Source organism: Polypterus senegalus, chromosome 2 (assembly GCF_016835505.1).
Source record: "Polypterus senegalus isolate Bchr_013 chromosome 2, ASM1683550v1, whole genome shotgun sequence".
Taxonomy (NCBI): domain Eukaryota; kingdom Metazoa; phylum Chordata; class Cladistia; order Polypteriformes; family Polypteridae; genus Polypterus; species Polypterus senegalus.
In genome coordinates this window covers 35,337,802-35,362,205 of record NC_053155.1, presented here as the reverse complement: position 1 = coordinate 35,362,205, position 24,404 = coordinate 35,337,802, and the positions used below count along the sequence as shown (strand labels likewise).

At 40.1% G+C, this 24,404-nt stretch overlaps 1 protein-coding gene across 1 annotated transcript in view; it reads left to right on the top strand.

Moving 5' to 3' along the window:
* prkx (protein kinase X-linked) overlaps positions 1–24,404 on the top strand; it is a gene marked incomplete at its 5' end in the record, with an annotated part of 186,656 nt that overhangs the window by 50,851 nt on the left and 111,401 nt on the right. The window contains one exon of the mRNA XM_039746226.1: positions 11,719–11,803. Coding sequence (XP_039602160.1) covers positions 11,719–11,803 — 85 coding nt within the window. The remainder of the gene's footprint in view (positions 1–11,718; positions 11,804–24,404) is intronic.

The following is a 24,404-nucleotide window of genomic DNA, read 5'->3' as shown; positions in this document are numbered from 1 at the left end:
TCAACTCTGTCATGTGCAAGCAACAGAAAAAATGCAACAAAAGTGCACAAACAAAAATTAAGCACAGGTTACTAGAGATGTAATAATTATTGTTTAATGGAGGCCCCGGAATTTAGAAGTCTGTTATGTTGTTTATGTGCTTCTTCTACACCCTAATGCAAAATATGGGTGACTATTCAAATTGACATCTGGCCTCCTGCTATGTTTTTTCGCTTTCTTTTCATAAAGTAAGCAATGTATTTCATTGCTTACAGAATGTAAAGGAGGTGATCTGCAAAATGAACACCAGTTATAATGTTAGGTGCTTTTAAGTTGTAATCAGGTAAATGAACTAATGAGTCACATAAAGAAATTAGGTCATGAGTTTGAGTTTTCCAAAACACAGTTTTTATCCACCACTCACTGTGATATTGATACTCCCTCACACCATATACAATTACAGGGCAGGCGCTTAAAAATGACCTGTGGTGAATTCAAAACCTCAATGTGGTCCAACGGGTACTCTGCACAAAGAATGTTGCTACCTTATACTTATTCATCTGCATTCCCATGGGATGAAGAGAACAATGCAGCATTGCTTATCACAAAGGTAACTTTATCAGCATGGAAAGCTGCATGAACTCACATTTTAAATTGCTCCAGACAACATAAAACATAGGAGCCTAAATGTTACAACCAATAGTGAGGACCTCAGATTCGCTTTGTTCCCACTTCAGAATGTGATGGTGATAGAAAGAAGAGAGGACTTAGACAAATTTTCAAACCTTATGTCTAGCATAATCAAGAAACATAAATAAAGAATCCTTCAAACAGCTTTGCCATTTAAATACAGCAAAACATAAAATACTCATAGTTTATTAAAATGGATATTATTGGAAAAGGTACCAAATATCCATAATCCTTATTGTAATACCAACATACATACTCATTTTTTTTAAATAATGTGGATCATGGAATTGTAATTCAAGATGGAGAGCTCAAAAAAGTACTTTGTAATGCTTTTGCATAAATCTAGGGTTTCTTTTTTTAAGGCCAAAGTTAATGTTGCATTTTTTACAACTTTTAGTTATTTTTTTTTTTAAATGGTCTTGAAATTAGTAACAAGTTAATTTTTATACTGAGATACATATACTCGGGTACTACTTGCATTTAAAACCTGTCCCATTGCTCAATCCCCTTCATGAGATAATCACCCCAAAAGTGTTCAGGTTTGTTTAAAAAATACTGTTTTCAAGTCACAAATAAGGCATCTGAAGATGGGAAAATTTATTCACTTAATTTGGAAGAAAGTTCTGGTTTCAAATAAAAAAGAGCTATTATTAAAATTGGTAAGGAGCTACTTGGTTCTGTAGTTCAATGCTGTGTAATCATATATACAGTAGTGTGAAAAACTATTTGCCCCCTTCCTGATTTCTTATTCTTTTGCATGTTTGTCACACAAAATGTTTCTGATCATCAAACACATGTAACCATTAGTCAAATATAACACAAGTAAACACAAAATGCAGTTTTTAAATGATGGTTTTTATTATTTAGGGAGAAAAAATCCAAACCTACATGGCCCTGTGTGAAAAAGTAATTGCCCCCTTGTTAAAAAATAACCTAACTGTGTTGTATCACACCCGAGTTCAATATCCATAGCCACCCCCAGGCCTGATTACTGCCACACCTGTTTCAATCAAGAAATCACTTAAATAGGAGCTGCCTGACACAGAGAAGTAGACCAAAAGCACCTCAAAAGCTAGACATCATGCCAAGATCCAAAGAAATTCAGGAACAAATGAGAACAGAAGTAATTGAGATCTATCAGTCTGGTAAAGGTTATAAAGCCATTTCTAAAGCTTTGGGACTCCAGCGAACCACAGTGAGAGCCATTATCCACAAATGGCAAAACATGGAACAGTGGTGAACCTTCCCAGGAGTAATGTTGCAAAAGGAGTTACATCATTAACCAGGCAGAGGCTTCAAGTGCTGAGAGAGGTGGAAAAACTGTTTACCAGTTTACTAATTTACTAATTTGAGAACCCTCGTGCTTTCAAGCAGCACAATATAAACAAAGCCAGACTGCCAGTAATTTGTAGGGCAAACATGAAGGTTTGGGTCACAAGGACTTTGTTTTTGGAATGGCTGCATGAGGCTTTTGCTCCCACCAGCTAAACAGCTAAAAACACCAGAAACCCAAGAAATCACAAGAGAGAAAACACCTGAAGGAAAACATCCCTCCATCGCTGAGCCAGACTCTCCCTCAAAACTGTAACCTCCTCTCCACCCAGTTCCTCCTCACTTCATGCTAGAACTCGACTCATGCAAGGTTAGTTTTCTTGGTGGTTTATAGTTTTTGTATTAGGGATTTTTGAAAAGTTAATTTTTTCAGTTCGTAGCGTGATTTGTTGCAATGTTACTTTTCTTGGGGGTTTATTAAATTACAGATTTTTCAAATGTTCCTTTTTTCCCCTGTGCTTAAAACTCATTTTTTAAAAAATTGTTTACTGTATAGTACAGCGATCGGGCTGTAATAGCGTGATCTCCTGCAATGTTACTTTTTTGGTTGATTGTGGTTGGTTTTTAAGTAAATTTCGGATTTGTTCTAATGTTCCTTTTTTTCCGCTGTGCTTAAAACTCATTTTAAAAAAAGTGTTTACAGCGATCGGGCTGTAAGGCTATTAGCATGAACTCCTGCAGTGTTACTTTTTTGGTTGCTTGTGGCAGGTTTTTAAATTAAAGTTCGGATTTGTTCAAATGTTCCTCTCTGTTCTGAGAGAGAGAGAGAGAGAGAGGCGGAGGGTGCATGCTGCTGAGAGAGAGAGCGAGCCTGTTCGTGTAGCTGTGCAGGGAGCCTGGGTGTTTTGTGTCAGTGTTATTCAATGTTTTTACATTAGTTAACTATTACACTGTGCATTCTATGGTGTAATTAACTATATTTGTGCCTAATCTTTACATATATTTACGTATTTACATATATATTTACATACAGTTCGTACGGTCTGGAACGGATTAATTGTATTTACATACAATCCTATGGGGGAAATTGCTTCGGTTCACGACCTGCTCGGTTTACGACCAGAGTTTTGGAACGAATTATGGTCGTGAACCATACATATAATTTAATAATCATATAATAATATATTTAATAATCTTCATGTGGGAAAAGGCTGACTCGCATAAATAGGTAGAACCCAATAATGCAGTCAAGGAGGTAGTTGTCCATGAGCCCCATACTTCAGCTGAATGTCATCCTGTAGTGTCAAAACTGTAGAGGAGTTTTAGGTGAAACAGTTTTGCAATTTTTGATGCGGGTGAATCACCCTCAACATCTTCCCTGAATGGATAGCACTTAAATGTAGCGATTGGCTCAAGTAAAGCTGAGTCTTGAAACCATCTGTCAAAGTCTGACAGGCAATTTTCAATCTGCCGTGTGTGGCGTATGCTGTCAAGTTGCGCACACGCCTTCCATTGCGTTTCCAGCTCTGAAGCAAGGTTTTTGAAGTTCCCCAAATTAAGGTACTATAGCTTTGAGGACAGATGTTACATGTTTTGTTTGAAAGCATTAGCCATTGGTCGTTATTAAGTTGCTTGTATTCTGCATGTTTAATTACAAGGAGAAACTCCTTTTTCTCAGGCCAGGGGTCTTGAAATCTCAGCAGGAATTTCTCCCTAGCCATCTGTCTCAACGAAGGCATCTTTTATAATTTCTCCCATCTTTGAATGACTTCTTATGCTTAATGATTGAGTGACTCACCCGGAACAATATTTCAGTGTGTCTGCCTTTGCTTTTGAATTCAGCGGACTGAAAAATGATGGCTGTCCGATTAACTGAGATTTTAGTTCCCTCTCCTTTGTCTTTCTCAGAACGCTTTTTGGAAGGAAGTCAGTTTCATAGTTTTTATGAACAGTTTGAAAGTGCCTTTCCACATTTTCCTCCTTTGGAATAAAAATGATAGTTTGACAGATCAGACAAACGCACTTCGATTGTGACATTTTGAGAAAAAAAAACCTCTTCCAATTCCACATCCAGCCAATACCCTCCCCAAACAAATTTTGTTTTAAATCTCTTCTTTAGTCGATATAAATTAGTGTGTGAGATGAAGAGAGATCTCAGACTGGCCTGTATGTCAATCAAGTGGCAAATGGCATAGGGAGGATATATGAAAATTTTTTTTTTGAATGCAATGCGATCAACCTGCACTTACCTTTCTGATCTACCAGTCGATTGCGATTGACGTCTGTGGCAATGGTTTACTTTATAAAAAAAAAAATCAGAAGTTATTACAGTAACAAAAAAAGCATCACTTCTTTGAAACATTTTGCTTCACCAGCTAAATGACTTTAAAAGTAGCAGTGTTCCCCCCAGAAATTTTTTTCCAGCCAGGTGGCAGGAAGATGTAGCCTGGTGGGGAAAATTAAATGTGCACTATTTTTATTTGTTAATTATTATTAATTATTTTCCAGTGCTCAGTATGACTTCTTTTTTTAAGGTTTGACACTTATGCCAGAATGTTTTTATTAAATTTAAGAAGTATCAAATTCAGAATCCGGCAACTCTAACAAAAATCTATATATATAATTCACTAAGGCAAGACAACCATGAAAACCATGCCGGAAGGGGCGTGGATTCACTAAGCCGCCGACAAGTGAGACACCTGTGGCGCACACAGGAAGGAGCCACGCCCACCAACTCTTAGACCATTGGATAAGCCACGCCCACCAACTCGGACGCGACGACACAGAAAAAATGGCGTCATTTATGTTCGTCTGTCGTAGAGGCCACATGCAGTACAGGTCAGGTTAATGTCATGTACCTCCAAGCTACGTTGACTGTTCATAGAGGCATGTTTCTCACGGAGGTGAATCGCCATATGCAGCGTGTGAAACGGTTTGCGAGGGTATCCCATGGGATCCTTAAAACAATCCTTTAAAACTGAGGTTAAAGCACAATGAAGGAATCAGTCTTTAAAAACCAATAAGCTCTGTGTCTCTGTTTCATTACCGTCTCACCTGCTTCACCAATGCAGGCCCTGCAACAGTCGAGACGCTCTGTCAGCAGCTGACCTTCTCTGTGCCTGACTGGTTCGCACAGAGGCAGCGCAAGAGAAAGCCGCGCCAGAGACAGACAGAGGCACACACACAGGCAGCTGGTGGGCGGCTCTCCGTGAGTTTCTCTTGCGAGCGGACACATGACCAGGCGGTAGGCTTACCACTTTTAATACCAAAAAATAAGGGACGCGCAATTTCGTTCTCAAATACGGGACGATTCCGTATTTTAAAGGACGGGTGGCAACCCTACAGAACGCTCTCCGACAAATTGTGCAGTTGGCTTGATAACAATTTCCGCTAACACTCAGCAGCCAAGTATTTGTTTCCTCCCACTCTCTGCGGTATTTTTGCAGCCGCTATGCTTAAGCTCTGAAACTTTAAGACGCGGGGGGTTACCTGGAGAAGCATCTGCCATTTTTTTAATATTACTCTCTGCCAACACTTTGCAGACTCTACTTAAAAGACCCGCCCTCCTCACTGGACAGTTAAAAAGACCAATCAAACTAACGATGACATCAAGTATTACCCAATCAAAAGTAGGAAAGGAGGCATCTTCATAAAATGCGTGTGGGATGATTTGCATGAGACGCTGCTTTAAAAAAAATGATAAAAAAAATAAATAAAATAAAATTGATTCAAAACGGGGCGCGCAATTTTATTCTCAAATACAGGACGATTCCGTATTTTAAAGGACGGGTGGCAACCCTACCAGGCGGTGTGTATGCTTTGAGAACGAGGCTGGACGTGGCTTGCGACCGGGCACATGAGCAGGCACTGTGTATGCTTCGAAAGTGTAGGGTGGACGCGACAGGACCATCTAGGAAAAATCATGTCGCGGATGTGATTCGCTATATGCAGTGTGTAAAACAGTTTGTGAGGGGTGTCCCTTTGTCTTTCCAGAAGTGTTCAACCATCAATAAATAATTATGCGGCGTTTGTTATGCCGCGGGTTCACTATTGTGTTGTATTTTGCACTCTCCAGAGTTCCATCTTTTCATTCACTTACTGTTGTATTCTCACACTAACCTGTTTTAGACAACCGTGTCTTTCCAGAAGTGTTTACCATTCAATAAATAATTATGCATGAGATTGAGCGTGTGTCTAGGCGTGGGTAAGCCGTTGAACCCCATTCGGGCTGAAAACCGTGGAATTGCCACTAAGTGCGACTCATACAGTTTATTTTTTGTATAGCCCAAAATCACACAGGAAGTGCCGCAATGGGCTTTAACAGGCCCTGCCTTTTGACAGCCCCCCAGCCTTGACTCTCTGAGAAGACAAGGAAAAACTCCCAATAAAAACCTTGTAGGGAAAAATGGAAGAAACCTCGGGAAAGGCAGTTCAAAGAGAGACCCTTTCCAGGTAGGTTGGGCGTGCAGTAGGTGTCAAAAGTAGGGGGTCAATACAATACAATATACACAACAGAACAATTCCTTAAGACAGCATAATAAAAATTTTAGAATTACGGTTTAACAGTAGATGATATGACATAATTAGGTTTCGATATTTTTAGAGTCCTGGAGACCTCATCCATCTAGCTGCATCTCCATTTGGCCATGCCACGCTCCCACTGTTTTCGCCCCTACCCTTTGTACACACCCCCCTCCCACACGTTGACTGTTAATAGAAGCATGTTTCTCACGGAGGTGAATCGCCATATGCAGCGTGTAAAACTGTTTGCGAGGGGTATTCCATGGGATCATTAAAACATTCCTTTACAACTGAGGTTAAAACACAATGAAGTGAGCAGTCTTTAAAAAACGAGTTTTCGGTTTCGACACAGGACCGCGTGCAGCATAGCAAAGTGTTGTACACGCTACATACAGCAATTCGCATCCGCGACAAACATGCGTCCTCTTAGATGCTCCTGCACTTTGTACACACCCTCCCACTCGCACGCCGCACGGACGATTGTGTGTTGGTTCGTTCCGTGCATTGTTACAATGTTGCTTTTCTTGCTGATTTATTACATTACCGATTTTGCAAATGTTAAATTTTCTCCCTGTGCTTAAAAATTATTAAAAAACCGTCCTGATTATGCGGTGTATGGTACGCCGCGGGTTGGCTAGTTTTAAATAACAATTGTTATGACAGACCAAGAGGCACAAGTATTGTCGCTGTCAGGAAGAAAAGTGAAAACAACGGAAAAAAGTATAGGAAACCTGATGAAGAATAATTTAAAAATATTCTTCAAAGCCAACTTGCACATGCAGAAGGTGTCTTCAGTTAAATATTTCTTCCTAGAGGCCCAGTTGTCTGCAGCTTTCCCATATTCAAAGTCCCCAGGATCTGGGCCCTCCATGGAGATCAGCATGAGATTATTTAGCGTGCTTTGATTCATGCGATTTCTCAAACGTGTCTTGATCCTTTTAAGGGCAGAAAACCCTCTTTCACATTCAGCTTTGCTCACTGGGATCACTAGCCCAATATGAGCTAGTTTTGCTAAATGTGGAAATGACTCTTAGAGCTCTGATGTTGTTGCCATTTTTAGTAAAATCTGTTTTGGACTAAAGTCTTTGTATGATTGACTTCTGATAATTTTTGACACAACTGTCCATTCTTGCCTGCTACTTTCAAATTTTAAAATTGGAGGGCTACCATTTTTGGATTAATGATCGAAAAGAATTTAAGCAGACTCACTTGAATCATTAATTTCTGCATTGAAAACTTTTGGAAAGCTGGAAATAATTGGCATGTCAGGGAATCTTGCATCTAGGTGCTTGACAACTGTCTCTAGGTATTTATCATATATTGCAGTTTTGAATAACATTACATCACTCTGTGTATAAACAATGCAGAGATCTGACCATTGCTCTGCCAAACAATGATGAAGGCTTTGAAAAGATCTCCCAGGAGTGTCTTTCAACTTCATGATGGACAATTTTGTGGGGATCAAAATTGGCTCAATTTCGGTAAGATTATCATCTTGCCTTTGCCCAGCCTTAGATAGATAGTTTGAACAACAAAGGTAATACGTCTGAAAGCATCATCAGAGAGGAAGCAAAATTGTACATTTTAATAGATCTGCTTAATCCTTCATCTGTGATGTCATTTCGTTCAGTGGCCTCTCTTTCCAGCACAGCTATGACACTCATCATACACCGTCGTAGTGACTGTACTGCAAAGTCATCAGATAGCCATCTAGTGTCACTGGCCATTTTCAGCTCAATCTGGGGAATGTTCAGAGTATTTTAGATTTCTGTTAAAAACCAGCCATCCTAACTGAAAAGTTTTGGAAGAAATAGAACAGCTGCCTTAAGATGTTGTTCAGTTTTGTTAAATAAGGTGTACAGCAGCTGCTGCTTGGGCACTTGCAACGGCCAATCGGTGGTTTACACAGTGGCAGTTGACCAAGAGTCCAGATGTTTTATCTTTAAGCAGTTTTGCCACACCTTTCTGTTTCCCAATCATAACAGCCGTTCTATTTGACCCTAGTCCAACCAAATTAGAGTGTCCATAGTCTCACTCAGTGTGTTGGTTATAGTCTCCACTTTGCCATCAATCCTATTGCAGGTTGATACAAAACTAATTCTGAACTCTTTAGTGACCTGGCAAACATGTTTAATGTAAATAATTAATTGTTTTACAACTGAGATGTCTGTGGTGTCATCACACAGAATACTGAAAACATTTTCTGCGTGTATATTTATTATGTTAAACTTTAGTTCTGATGCTAAGACATCCAGCAGCTCTTGCATTATTCTTTCAGAGGTGTAATGTGCATTTTTACCAATATTGAGATGTTGTAAAAAGGAACAGCCCATTTCTTTACAGTGTTCCAACCGTTTTTTAAACAACATTGCATGTGGCTACTAATTTTTTGCCAACCAATGCATGGATCTTAAAGCTCCCACAAAAGCATCTCTCTAAGTTTTTTAACACAGATAGAGATCTTTCAATTTGACCGATTCCAGTTTGATGTAGTACATGCTTTCCTAAAAGGTCAGCAGAAGACTCAATGTGCGTTTTACTTTTCTCATGATCCAGCAAGCTTTCTTTTCAAATTCTTGTGTATGGGACATTTACCAAAAGTAACCCCTCTTTGGGGGGTGTTTGTTTGAATATTTCATGCACAGTGAGCACCACATACCATTTCCTTTGTCCATTAGCCAATTAGAATCTTTAAACCATTGTTTGTTTATGCCGGATAAGCGGTGCTTAGATTTATCAGTTGGCAGAGTGTGTGCTGACGAGATTTCCCCTGATGAACCAGCTTCTGCAATGTTCTTGTCTAAAATTGCCACATCAGGAGTTCATTAGCACCTTCATTAGTTTGTGGCGTCTCTTTTCTTAAATAACTGAGCAGTTTTATTTTCTGAACGCTTCTTTTGCTCATGTTGGTAAAACGTTTGGAAAAAATTAAAAGTACATATGAATAAGACTTTTGAGTGGGAAAGTGAGAGCCAGTTGGATATTCAATGCACACTTGCACTACGGCACGGCAAGATATAAACAAAAAAATGAATGGCATATGGGTCACTTTAACAAAACCCTCAGCAATTCAGTGACAAAACGTTTGCTCAGGACACAGTGTGTGCTGCAAGGGTTTCTGCACACTTTTTGCAATATGGACGTAGGTCCAAATATGAGCAAATCTAATAACGGCGGATGGGGTCACTTTAACAAAATCCTCAGTAATGCAGAAAAAAATACCTTTTCCTCTGGAAACAGTGTGTGCTGCAACGATTTTTGCGCACTTGCAATATAGATGCTGGTCCGAATATGAGCAAATACAAGAACGGCAGATGGGGACACTTTAACAAAACCCTCAGTATGAGCAAATATAAAAATGTTAGAGGGAGTGACTTTAACAGGAACCACAGTGAGTGCTATAAGGATTTTTGCACACATAACACACCTAATGCTTAAACAATTGTGTGTATGTGTGTATGTGTGTGTGTATATATATATATATATATATATATATATATATATATATATATATATATATATATATATATATATATATATAATATACACATATACATACATACATACATACACACACCATTAACGTTGTACTGCACGATAGTGTGCAGTGAAAACACTTGGCTTGAGCATTCCTAGTTTTCATCCTCTTTTTCTGTCTCTGTCTACCATTCTTTTGCTCAGAGGTCAATGCGCTTGCTGTTTCCTGAGAAGTTCTTTTTTCCACCCTAGTGGACCGCTGCTTCTCTTCTTCTCACGTTAAAACTGATTAAGTTAGTTTTTGTGTTGCAATTACTGTTGCAAATATGTTTTCTTTAATTTTTCACTTAAGCTGGGGCTTAAGTCTTCAATCTGCCTCAAGAATGATTAGTGAAGGTGGTAGGGAATGAGAACAGCGCCCATACGCATATACAGTATATATTGGTTTGCTATGTACTGAACAAGAATACAGACTGCAGTGACACTGAGAACAGAGATGTCACTTCCTGACGCCCTTTTTCTGATATCTGACAGGTTGTTCCACTAGTCTTTTTTTTTTATTTTATCAGTTCTCTTCTTGCCCGCCCACTTTGCTTGTGAACTGCCGCTACATCCCCGCTATTAGCATGTAGAGCCACCTCTTGAAAGCCCACCTCCCCATACTCTTTGCTTGTGAACTCCGCTGTGCCTTGTCTCCGCTATTAGCTTGTTCAGCATTGAGTGATCGGCAATACTGTATCCCGCTTCGCGCCTCTCCCACTTGTGATCCTGCTTCTAAAGTATTTGCTCACCTGCCCGCTCATCCCTTGCCATCTCTGCAGATCATTAATCTGCCTGTGCAATGTCATGCAAGATGACGGAGCGCCCGGCTAAAAGACACTAGGGAGAACACTGAGTAGCATGTTATATATTTGAATTATCTGTTATTAAACTAGCCTAATCCAATTCAAAGTCACACTGCAGTAAACACTGCCTCTCATAAGTTTCATAAGCGCTTTTACTAAAAAAAAGCTGGCTAAAACATGACAAAATAATCTCAAGTGGCTGACCAGTGGTAAGATGTTAGCAACTGTAACCCTTAAAGGTGACATGCCTTCCTTACGATTCTTATAACCTTGCTTCAGGACATACATCTGACAATGCTTTTAGCCAATAACATGCTATCCATCCCTCATCTCCAAAGCAAATTCAGTCCCTGCAATTCTCACCCCTCTTTTAATAATTTTACTTGCAATACAAAACAAACAACAATGTTGTGAACTTCTACTTATTATAGCCGTATAGGAAATGTCCATCCATCCATCCATTTTCCAACCCGCTGAATCCGAACACAGGGTCAAAGAGGGTCTGCTGGAGCCAATCCCACCTAACACAGGGCACAAGGCAGAAACCAATCCTGGGCAGGGTGCCAACCCACCGCAGTATAGGAAATGTGATTCAATTTAAATTTTATGTCTTCTTTTTTTGTGGGCATGATTTGTATCAATATAAATTTTAAATGTATCTGTATTTCTTTTGTTATAAAATGGTTATATTTTGTATTTTACTGTATATATTAACATATAAGGTCACATTCTGAATTTTGAGTTGCACAGAAAAGGCAAACAGAAGAGAACTGAGTAAAGGGACCTTTATTCTGGCATTTCAAGGAACATTGGATCTTTTATTCCGTAATGGAGCATTAATTCACACACACAGCAAATATGGCAGCTTGCTAGTTGTCTGTCTTGCTCCAGCATGATCCTTCAGAATAAAAGAACTTGAATGCATCTTCTTTAGGAGCATTCAGCTGAAGAGAGGCAGAACCAGTGTCTTGAGCGGACCGAGAGGCAGTCTGAACAGGACAGAGAGAACAGAACAGAAAGTAAGTGAGCTGGCTTTAAAGCCTCTGAACATTGTGTAATAACTGTCTTATGTGCTATTGTTGCAGCTAATTCTGCACAGGTAAACTTAAAGTCATTTGAAGGTGTTTCACTTTTGTATCTGTTTGAAAGTCTGCTTTTCTATATTGCTAAACCAGACCCAAAGAACGAAAGCACAGCAAAATCAGTCACATTATTATTTATTTATTCATTACTGCCATCATTTAATTATTTATCTGTGCAACCGCTATTAAAATTTTTTTCTGGGGGGGAAAAACTGCACTTGCAGTGTAACGTTCAGTCTGACATCCCCAATACTATGATGTATTTAGATCAAATGCTACTTAAAGGCAAAAGCAGCTGTATTTCCATTATAAATTAATTCCTGTCATAAAACTGCAAGCATAATATTAATATGGTTACAATTTAACTCATCCAAAATATTACCTGAACCGACCAGCACCTATTTACTAATTCACTTAGAATCCTGGTAGACCCATTACTACCTACAATCAGACAGTGTTCAGATGTGACTAAAAAAGTCTGCTAGTGTTTGTTATATTTAGTGCAGTTTTAAATCTTGACCTTGTATGTTATCGGTAGTTTTGGTCATCATATGCCAAAAAGAATATAACCTTACCAGAGAAAGTCTTGGGAAGAGCTAACATAGATTCCAAGACTGAAGGGTAAAGTCTGGGAATATAGTTTGAAAGAGATGAGTAAAGGTGACATAGATAGGTGAGAAGATAATATGGCAGACACTTTCTGTTACTTTAAAATAATTTTTAGCAAGAAAATAACATAGATAAGGCAAAATGTAGCTGAAATGCAAAAAAAAAGTTTGCTTAATATTGTTTATGGTCATGAGAGCTGGTCTTTGTCTGCAGCATTTGTCACAAGGCAGAAGTCATCCCTGCATGTGTAACCTGCACATCTACCCAAATTTGCCCACAGTTGCACTGACACTGTGCAAGTTTAGATTTACCTATAAACCTAATATACATATCTTTAGGATGTATAAGTAATGCTAGTATCAAATGTTGTTGCATGAATCATTACATCACTTAAATCGTCTTCTAGCTAAGCTTAGAACTGACATCAGAATCATTCTTCCAAGGGTGAGAGATTGTGTGTGTATGTACTCTAAATGCAGCATATTTTCACAATATATACTGTATAATAGCAACATACATTAATCTTTGCACACACATATATACATACACACATGTGTGCACACTGCTCAAAAAAGTTAAGGAAACACTTACACAACACAGTGAGTAAGCTTCAGACATATCAATCTGTCCAGTTAGGGAGTATAAGCAATTGTGATTCAGGTTCACCTGCTTTGGTGCAAATGACAATAACCGGTGCACTGGAGCGACAACAGCATGATGACCCAAAAAGGGAATGGTTTTTCAGGTGGTGGCCACAGATTATTGCTCTTTCCTTATCCTTCCGTCCTGATTCGTCTCTAGTTGGACAATTTGCTAGTGTTCTTGTCACTACTTGTACCATGAGGCGGTTCCTGCAGCCGATTCAGGTTACGAAGGTAGTCCAGCTCAATCAGGATGGCACATACATATGTACTGTTGCAAGTAGGTTTGCTGTCTCAAAAGTACGGGGAAGAGTCCAGGAGATGGACTATTACACGAGGAGAGCTGGACAGGGCCATAGAAGGGTATCAACCCAGTAGAAGGAACGATATCTACTCTTTTGTCCAAGGAGGAACAGGAGGAGCACTGTCAGAGCCCTACAGAATGACATCCTGTTGGCTGCTTGTGTGTATGTTACTGACCAAATGTTTAGAAACTGATTTCAGGAAGGGTGCATGAGGGCCCAACACCTCTATTGGGACCTGTGCTCATAGTCCATCATTGTGAAGCTCAATTAAATTTTGACAGAGAATACCACAGTTGGCAACTCTGTCATTGGTGCTATGTTCTTTTCACTGTTAAGAGCATGTTCACACTGAGCACATGTGGCAGACGTGAAAGTCTGGAGAAGCCATGGTGAATATTATGCAGCATCATCCAGCATGACTGGTTTGGCAGTAGGTCAGTGATGGCCTTTCCTTAGAGGGGCCACTTGCTAGGCAAGGGAACCCTGACTGCTGTTAGGTACCAGGATGAAATCGGAAGAGCCATTATCAGACCTTACACTGATGCAGTGACCCTGGGTTCCTCTTCATAATTGACAATGCCCAGCCTCATTTGACCAGAGTGTGTAGGTGGATACTGGATGATGAAGGCATTGATGTAATTGACTGGCCTGCACATTCCCCAGCCCTGAATCCTAAGAACCTCTGGGATGTTATGTATTGGTACATCCAGGAGCCAACTGATGCCCTGATCCATGTCTTAGAGGAGATTCCCTAGGACACCATCCGCCATCTCATCAGAAGCATGTCCAGATGTTGTTGGGAGTGCATACAGGTACATGGGGACCATACAGACTACTGAGCCCCATTATAAGTTGCCGTGATGAAATTCATGCAAGTTGGATCAGCCTGTGATTTCAATTTTTGACTTTGGATTTTTGGTGTGATATTTGTGAGCTGGAGGGCTGATCGCACCCCAAATAGAGACAGACGCCCCTGGGAAAACCACAAACCCTGAAACACTGACTACACATTGCTCCTTATCCTTGCACTATAACGCGTAATACAAGCCTCGCGGTACTCCGCCGACTTATAAGCCTTGCGCAGCGCCTGTCAGTTTGGGAATTGATTGTTTGCTTTTATCTCTCTCTGCTCCTAGCGGAACGGTTATATCTGACTTGTCATGGAGCACGTTTAAGCTCATGTGTTTGCGGTGTCTGAATAAAAATCCTTTTTTTCTACGACCTTCTGTGTCTCTGTGCAAATCTGTGACCCAAGCGTGACAAGTGGTACCAGGAGTGGTTGCACAGATGGATGCCGCCGAAGACTTATTTCAGAAGTCTAAAACATTTGCACTTAAAGACTGGAAACTAAACATGGATGACCCAATCCGTGCGCAAATTCAAGATTTGATACATAAAGTGCACTGTTGGTTTGAAGGAGACGTGATGGAAACAGTTGTCATGAATATATTACTGGCCGGCATACCTGAAGTTCTTCGAGATGAATTTCTACGCCATGATATTAAATCATTAACGATTATGTCCAGACGATTAGAGGGTTCACAGTCCACTTGGAGAAAGAGCGTGGATTTCGTGCTGCCGCAACCTGTGAACGAACGTCCAGGACATTCTCGCCGCTCGATCGACAAGCTGCAGGACCTGAAAATCTAATGGGGTCAGGTAGGACCCGGAAATCCAGTCGTAGATGGGACGCCTGTTTCTGGGGAGACAGCGGCAACAGCGGTCGACAGACCGTGGAGGCTACAGAGCACGTCGGCGTGGGCGTCGAGAGGATATTTCGGAAACGGAGCCACCGTAGATGTTTCCGATGTGATCAGCTCGGCCATTTGGCAAGAGATGTCGCTTGTCTCCAGCTCATTCAATGGAGATTGGACTGGCGAGATTTGTTGCTCAACTATTACATATCCGGATGGAAAAGATGGCTTGTTGATCCCGGTGAAATTGGGGACAGAGAAATCTCAGCATTGTTAGATTCGGAAGTGACCTTTGTATTGTGAGACGAGACTGTCTTAATGAACAATGCCTTAGAGACTGTGAGACTGTAAAAATACGCTGTGTACATGGTGATGTTAAAGATTATCAGACTTTACTTCTTCCTTTAACTTATAGGGGCCACTTTAAGGTTTGGTCTGCCTTTGGACTCGTGCCCTTGGCCATTACTCATAGGACGGAGAAATGCCCTTTTTCGAAACTGATTAATAAATGTAAGGGACCAGTAGTCCAGTCCACTAATGAACTTGGTGGGGGAGAAGAAGAAGAAATCCAAGACGAAGAACTGGTAGCGGCGGGAAAATCTAGAGCCCAACTTAGATATTGAACCCGATCTCTCCAGCGAGACGGAGGAGGTCACCCCCGACAATCTTCCAGAATGGGCTGCTCCTTCTACATCTTCCCAGATTGCAAACGCCTCGAACACAAACCTGGCGTTAACGAACAATCAGATTTTGTGCGTTTGCAGCATACTGATAGCTCATTAGAATATGCATTTAAACAGGCTCGCCCTGCTAATGACTCTTATTACCAAGACCGTAATTCCGGGGGTGTGAAAACCCCACACTTTATAGAAAAGGACGGTTGCCTTTTCAGAGTGATCTCAGATCATTTGGAGGGGGAATTTATTGAACAACTGGTGGTACCTGAAGCACATAGGGAAACTGTTTTGCATCTGGCACATTCACACATCTTGGGGGGGCACCTCGGTGCCGACAAAACTAGAGACCGGTTATCAAAACGATTTTATTGGCTTAATATGGGAAAAGATGTTGAACGATTTTGTACTTCATGTCCAGACTGCCAGATCGTCTCTGCTTATAAGCCTCCTCGGGCTCCCCTTTGTCCTATGCCCATATTGGAAGTTCCCTTTCAGCGTGTGGGATTAGATATTGTGGGACCATTACCTAAGACTAAGGATGGGTACCAATATTTGCTGGTGTTGGTTGATTATGCGACACGATATCCAGAAATGATTGCACTGAAAAAGGCCAACTCTTTGGCTGTAGCCAAAGCACTATGTGAAACTTTTACTCGTATTGGTATCCCTAGAGAAATCTTAACTGATCAGGGCACACCTTTCACTTCTCGTGATGAAACAATTGTGTGACAGCTTTGCTATTAAGAAATTGAGTACTACTGTTTACCATCCTCAAGCGAATGGTTTAACCGGCGATTTAACAAAACATTGAAACAGATGATCAGGCGAGTTGCTCATAATGATCCCACAACATGGAACACTGTCCTACCTTTTGTTTTGTGCGCGGTGCAAGAATCACCACAGGCGTCCACTGGCTTGAGTCCCTTGAGTTGTTATTCGGCAGGCGCGAGGCATCCTGGATGTGGTGCGTGAGGAATGGATAGGAAGCGAGAGAGCAGCTAAGGGTCCAAGCTTTGCAGATCGACTAATTTCGTTGCAAGACAGAATTTCTATGCTTTCCTCTATTGCTGTGGAACACCAACAACGAGAACAGGAAACTCAGAAGCGTCTTTACGATAGGGCGCAAGCTCCGTGAGTTCAAACCTGGCGATCGTGTTTTGGTACTGGTTCCCTCGGATCCACACAAATTCTTAGCTAAATGGCAGGGCCCGCCATTATTGAGGAGCGTATGAGTCCGGTAAATTACAAGGTTAGAATACCGGCGGCGCAAACCATTCCAGATTTTACACATTAACCTCTTGAAGGAATGGCACGACCGACAAGAGGTTAACACTTCCTTGGCTGCTGTTTCTCAGTCCGATGTTACCATTGGTAACGATCTTACTGACACGCAAAAGACAGAACTGTTATCTTTGATAGAACGGAACACTGATGTCTTTTCAGATTTACCAGGCAAGACTAACATTACAAAACATAAAATTACCACTGCACCTGATGTTCGCGTACAGATGCGGCCGTTCGGATACGGAGCGCGAAATATTGTGCGAAGAGGTAAAAAGATGCTGACACTGGGTGTAATTCGTGAAAGTAAAAGTGACTGGTGCAGCCCAGTCGTATTAGTCCCAAACAAGGCGTTTCGGTTTGGTTCTGTATCGATTTCAGGCGCTTGAATAAGGTCTCTAAATTGATGCTTATCCCATGCCCGTGTCGATGAACTGTTGGAAAAACTGGGTCAGGCGAGCTATATCTCCACGCTAGATCTCACGAAGGCTATTGGCAGGTGCCTTTAGAGGCTAGCAGTTGTGAGAAAACGGCATTTGCGACTCCTGACGGACTCTATGAATTTACAAGACTCCGTTTGGTCTTCACGGGCACCTCTAACTTTTCAGCGTATGATGGATCAGATCCTACGTCCTCACTCTGAATATGCTGGGGCATACCTTGGCGATGTCGTGATTTTTAGCAATGATTGGAAAACACACTTAGAGCGGCTTCAAGCCGTTCTTGAAAGCTTGAGACAGGCTGGCCTTACTGCTAACCCTAAGAAATGTAAACTAGGCATGTCCGAGACTCATTACTTAGGCTATTCTATGGGCAAGGGTTTACTTAGGCCACAATTAAGGAAAATAGAAGAAATGCTTGTTTACCCGAGACCTGAGACACAGAAACAAGTACGCGCCTTTCTGGGACTCGCTGGTTACTACAGAAAATTCATTCCAAATTTTGCACATAGAGCTGCTCCTCTTACAGAACTTACTAGAGGCAGAAAAAACCGACCTATCTTGTGGACAGAAAATTGCGAACGTTCTTTCAACGATTTAAAAAGCATTGTCTTCTTACCCGGTTCTAAGGAACCCGGATTTCACAAAAGATTTTATCTTGCAAACAGACGCAAGTGCATTTGGTGTGGGCGCAGTCCTGTCACAAATTTTTGATGGTGAAGAACATCCAATCACATATTTGAGTAGGAAATTACTTCCTAGGGAACGCAATTATTCTACAATTGAGAAAGAATGCTTGGCAATTAGGCGGGCTGTGGAAGCGCTTCGCTATTACTTGTGGGGACGAAACTTCACTTTGGTAACTGATCATGCTCCACTTCAGTGGTTGTACCGACAGAAAGATACAAACTCTCGTCTAATGAGATGGTTTCTGGGTTTACAACGTTACAGTTTCACAGTAAAGCACCGACCAGGTTCTGAACACGTCAACGCAGACGTGTTATCACGACTAAATGAACCTAGTACAGAGAGTCGCTTGATTCACAGGAATGTGAATAAAGCTGAGGGGGAGGGTGTGAGCTGGAGGGCTAATCGCACCCCAAATAGAGACAGACGCCCCTGGGAAAACCACAAACCCTGAAACACTGACTACACATTGCTCCTTATCCTTGCACTATAACGCGTAATACAAGCCTCGCGGTACTCCGCCGACTTATAAGCCTTGCGCAGCGCCTGTCAGTTTGGGAATTGATTGTTTGCTTTTATCTCTCTCTGCTCCTAGCGGAACGGTTATATCTGACTTGTCATGGAGCACGTTTAAGCTCATGTGTTTGCGGTGTCTGAATAAAAATCCTTCTTTTTTTCTACGACCTTCTGTGTCTCTGTGCAAATCTTAATGGGTTGGTGATTTTGGTTTTCATTGACCATTTTTACATCATTTTGTTCTCAACAAATTACACAGTATTACTCGATAAAGATTTTCCATTTGAATATTTTGTACATCAAGATCTGATGTGTGAGTTATGTTCTGTTAAGTTTTTTGATCTGTGTGTGTGTACGTGTGTGTGTATTTATATACTGTGAGCCAAAATGAAGTAATATATATTTCAAGATCATTGTGCGAGGTAGAGGCAGACAAGTGAGTGGTGGGGGCGGGAGTGGTGGTCTGAAGTACTTTGAAAAGCTATCCCTTGAAGTTTTCTTATGGCAACATGCCTTGGTTTCTGTGTGCACTGTGCTTTCGCTGTCGAAGTGTTCTTCAAAAACAAGAAATCCATCATCACTACACAATGCGGCTTTTGAACGCACTTCAGCATTCCTCCTAAAAGTGATGTCCCAAATAGGAAAACAATTCTTCAGTGGGTGGCTAGATTTAGACCGACGGGTACATTGAACAGAAAATCTCCAGGCCGTCCTCGGACTGTACGAACGCCTGTAAACATCCAAGATGTAATGGCATCGATTTTGCAGTCTCCTAGATGTTCAGTGCACAAACATGCTTCTGCCTTAGGCATATTCAACACGTCTTTGAGGAGGATGTTGCATGAGGACCTTAATTTCCATCCATACAAAATGATGGTAGTGCATGAACTCACTGAAGGATATTGGGAGAGCCATAGAGAGTTATGCGCGAACATTCTGCGGACTGTTCATCGAGATGCCATCGTCATGTGTAGCATTGAGGCATATTTCCATTTGAATGGTTGCATAAATAAGTAAAACTTTTTCTATTGGGCTGAAACCAACTCTTGTAAACTTCATCAGATACACCTTCATAGTGAGCATTTTACAGTTTGGTGTGTTGTTGCAGAATTTGCCCTTTTTGAGGAGGAGGAGCAACAGAGGCCGTCACTTCAGAATGTTACATTGAAATGCTAGAGAACTTTTTGCATCCCCAACTGGAAGAAATGGATGTGGTGAATGCCTGGTTTCAACAGGATGGAGCAATAACTCATATGGCACGGAGACCCATGCAAGTTTTACAGGAGATGTTTCCGGGGAAGTTGATCTCCCTGTGTGGCCTTCATATTTGCCTGATCTCTCTCCGTGTGCTTTCTTCTTGTGGGGCGAAGTCGAAAGTATACACACACCAAACTTAAAACATTGAAGCACTCGAGGACACTATTCGCCATGAAGTTGCCACTATTCCCCTTGAAATGGCCGAACAAGTCATTAGAGCATTCAAAAATTATCTTGAAAAGTGAATTGCTAATGATGGCCATCACCTTAATGATATAATTTTTTAGAACACAGTGGAAAAAAATCTATTTGTATAACCTTTCCTTTCTCATATATATGTAGTATTAAAAGCGGCAATGCATGCATATTGAAATTGCTTAGTAATAGCAAGAGTAGAAACATGTAGCTTTTAAGGAATTAAAATTATTAGTGTATGCCTGCTCTAGTATTAAGTGACCTAAATAGATCTATGACAGTGTAATGCATTACCAGTGTAGTGTGCCTAATATGATAAGGATATTCAGTTAGGAAGAGAGAAGGTATTCCCAAATTAAATTGGAGATATTGGTAATGCATCTTTTATATTTTAATGCAAACATATTCATAAACAAAAGGAAGAATTAGAAGGTTGCAGGATTTGTGCATAAAGCTCAAAAAACCCAGCATGTAGAATTTTATAAAAGTGTTATTTGAAATTTAAAAAACAGAATGAGAATATAAAAAGTTTGTTATATAATCTGTAGGATGTTTAGTAGTGCAATTACTTAGGTTAAAAAGTTACTTGTAAATAGAAACTAAATGAAATGTTTTTACAGAAACTAGTTCAGTGAGATTTCTTGCATTAAGAATACTGAAACTGTATTGATTAAACAGTATAACATTGATTGATTCAATTGCTGTTTTTAAAATTTGTTTTCTGTGGTGGGCCATTGTTTAGTTAAGTAATACATTCCTACTTAAAAATCCCAGCACTGTTGCTGAAATTCCTTATGCTTTCATAATGACATGTCAGGTACTCCATGTTGTACTGCACTTAAAGTAACTTAAATCCTTTCTCCTGCCCATTCTAGCTGTAAATTAAATACACTATGCATTTGTGCCCAGAAAATGTTAAGTTCACTCTGCTGAAAGTTATCCATTTCTGAAGACAAATTACAAAAATACTCATAAAAATATGTGCAAAAGAATATTTGTAAAATATTTATGAGAATATAATTTGTTTTTAAATGCTAGAATCTGTGCAAAGTAGTCATACTGCTGTTAAACTGGGCATAAAACCAATAGATTTTAAATCAAGCTCTCTGAATAGGAGAGAGTTTAATACTAGAATCCCTGAAGCCTACAAAAAAGTTGTAATCCCAGGCCATTTTAAATTCCTTCACACCTCCTCATCAGCATCCTTGTTTTGCACGTGTCTTGATCAAGCAGCCAGCTATCCCATCCCAACTAAAGGCTGCTTGGGTGTGAGGTGTCTAAAGTTGTATAGGGTAAAGAATATATCATTATTTGGAATATATGCATTTCATGTGTGTTCCATGTCTACAATGATCTGAGTAAATCTGTTGGATGGCAAGATATGTTGAACACAATACTAAAACATAAACTTTTTGCATGTTATAGTACTAATGACAAAATGTTGACAGGAAGTGTTTAATGTGTGAAGACTGAAGTCCAAATCTCAAATAAACACTTTCACAAAATGTAGAAGTATAACAAAACAAGTGCATTTTTATTCAATAGGAAATTGGGTTAGCTGTCTCCTGATCAAGAGGTTGCAGTTTTGATTCTTGGTCCTTCCTGCATTTACCATTTCGAGTAGTGAGATGCTGTATGATAAAAACATACATTTGATTTGAGTAACATCTGGTCTAAATTTAGATTTAATGCTACATTCGCTCTATTAAAGTGAGTATGGATTTTGACTTGCAGAGACCTATTTTAAACTATTTTGCTACAAACATCAGGAACAGCACGGTTATTTAATGTAGCGAGATCTACCATTCTCCTAAACACAGACACAACAATCAGGCAGGGTCGTGGCCAGGTTAGTGGCCAAGTAATCTTGTTCCCTGCATTAACAATATTCCTTGCATCACCCATCAACAGCAAATGCTTATAGTGCGACCGTGATGGACTCGGATCTGCTTTAGCTGCGAGCCGCTTCCATGTTGGGAGGCCGCCTTTGCCCCAGCAAACGATAAACTGTCATCTGTACATGCAGCGATCACACTTCAGGACGCTCTTCGGCGTGTCGTCCCATTGGGGGGAGTCCTAAATGAGTTTTGAAACCTTACAATCTCTTAACTAAAATTTCATATAAGGAATAAAATTAAGCCATTTGTAAAATAAACTTTAGTTTATGTACTAAGCACACCATAATTCAATTTAAAATTGTTCATTATTCACATGTATATCATCTAAAATTTTCTAAATTGCACCGAGGGAAAGAGGCCTTGGAAATTAAAGGGTGATATTGAAATTTGGTTTGAATGTCTTATACTTGAATGCAGACTTAACTTTGCTGAACTGGAAGAATCCCAGTCTACTTTCTGTAAGTCAGTTGAAAGATAAAAAAGAAAGGGCTATGGCTGCATTGTAGGTAGACGGTGGCTGACCCTGGACAAAACTCTAGCAGATCCAAAACCATTCAGATGCTCACGCTTGATTCACATTGGCAGCATCGCAGGTGGATTGCCGCTAATCCCTCACAACCTCCCCAGCCCCTGCTTTAACAATCTTGAAGAAGGAAAAGCATTGACAATTGTGCTTGATTCATGTAATGCTTTGGTGATTGCGCAGGATTAAAAAAATGCACTAAAGTCACAGATTGGGACTTTGTGTCACAAGCACACTGATATGTGAAAAACTAATTCACAACACCACAAAGGTTGGGAAACACTTGTCTATATGATCTTAAAAAATCAAATCATTGAAAAAAATGAATCCCTAAAAGAGTATTTCTTCAGATTTTTTTTTTGAACTTTCATTACTTCTTAATCCAGAGGTGATCTCCTGAATGGGGCGCCAGCTGGGATAAGGAATTTGTGGTGAAGCCAGGAAGCTGGGAGGGAGAGAGAGAGAGAGAAAGCATGAGGGAGAAAATGTGTATGGTGTAAAATTAAGGTGCGATTTGAGGACTTAATTTATCAATTTGAATGATGGAGCAGTTTGATTTTTTGTTATTTCATCAAAGAGTTACTACATTTTTGTTTCTTAAATGTTTTTGTAACAATGAGTCCTGTTCAAAAACAAAAAAAGACAATAATAGAATGCAATTACTTGTGTTAGTAGACTACAATGTTGTAGTTAAAAGCGTAGCTCAATAGCTTTAATAGAGTGATGTAAAAATGGCATCAATTGATTGTTTTGTTGGTCTTTAAGAGTCTGTGACTAATTTCAGTTCATATTTCTTAAACATAACATTTTTAAAAGAACTGCCAAATGGAGAGTTAAAAAATCTCTCTTGATGTCTCAAGGTAAAACTGTTGGCTGTTGTGGACCATACTAGAGAGCAGATCTGGACATTACCGATAAGTTATACTGTCAGAGAAATAATGAAGCATTATATCGTGCAGATAATCCAGCTCTGACTTTGCTTTTAGTGTAATGTAAACTTCAAGTACATATTTGTTCACTCTGTATTTGTATAACGATACTTAAGCTTTTTACTTTTATGGTTAATTAACTTCAACCAGCAGGAGAGGTGAACTAGCAGTGCAGAATTTCAGCTTACATCCACATGCCTCTCCCACCATTTCACTAACTTGTATTGGAGATCCTTTTTGCCATCAGTAGTGTCTGATAAATGTGTAAGAAATTATGCAAAATATACAAGTTAAAATTACCTATTTTAAGGTATATTCAAAACTGTAAACTAATCCATAATTGTAATAGCACAGAAAATTTAAAAAAATCAGTCCCCAGGAGTCGAGTTGTTTAATGCAGACAGTCATATGGACACACATGGCATTATATGTGAACGCGACTAATTAAGGAGAGACGGTGCCTTGTGCCAACAAGTTAATGTTTCCTTAGGATCTCATTATATACCTTAGGATCTCATTATATAAAAAAAACGGGCATAACAAGAGTTAAATCAGCCTGGATCCATCAGAAAGAGATGCAATGCCTCTTTTTCTGGAGCCTAAACATACTGAACATAGACTCAGTGCTGTAACGAGGTAACAGTTAGAATCCAGAAGGATGTGCTGGCTGTGGTACTGCAGCTCAGGGCCAGATTAAGGTGGGTGCTATTGATGCTGCAGCATTAGGCCCATTCCTGAAATAGGCCCAGATGAAAACAGGCGAGAATTTTCCAGAAGCTGAACAGTTTTCCTTTGCTATATTAACCCCAAAATAATTCTTAGAATGAAATTTGGAGTCCGACTTTCGGACGCCTACACACAGCGTTACTTATTATACAGTTACTAT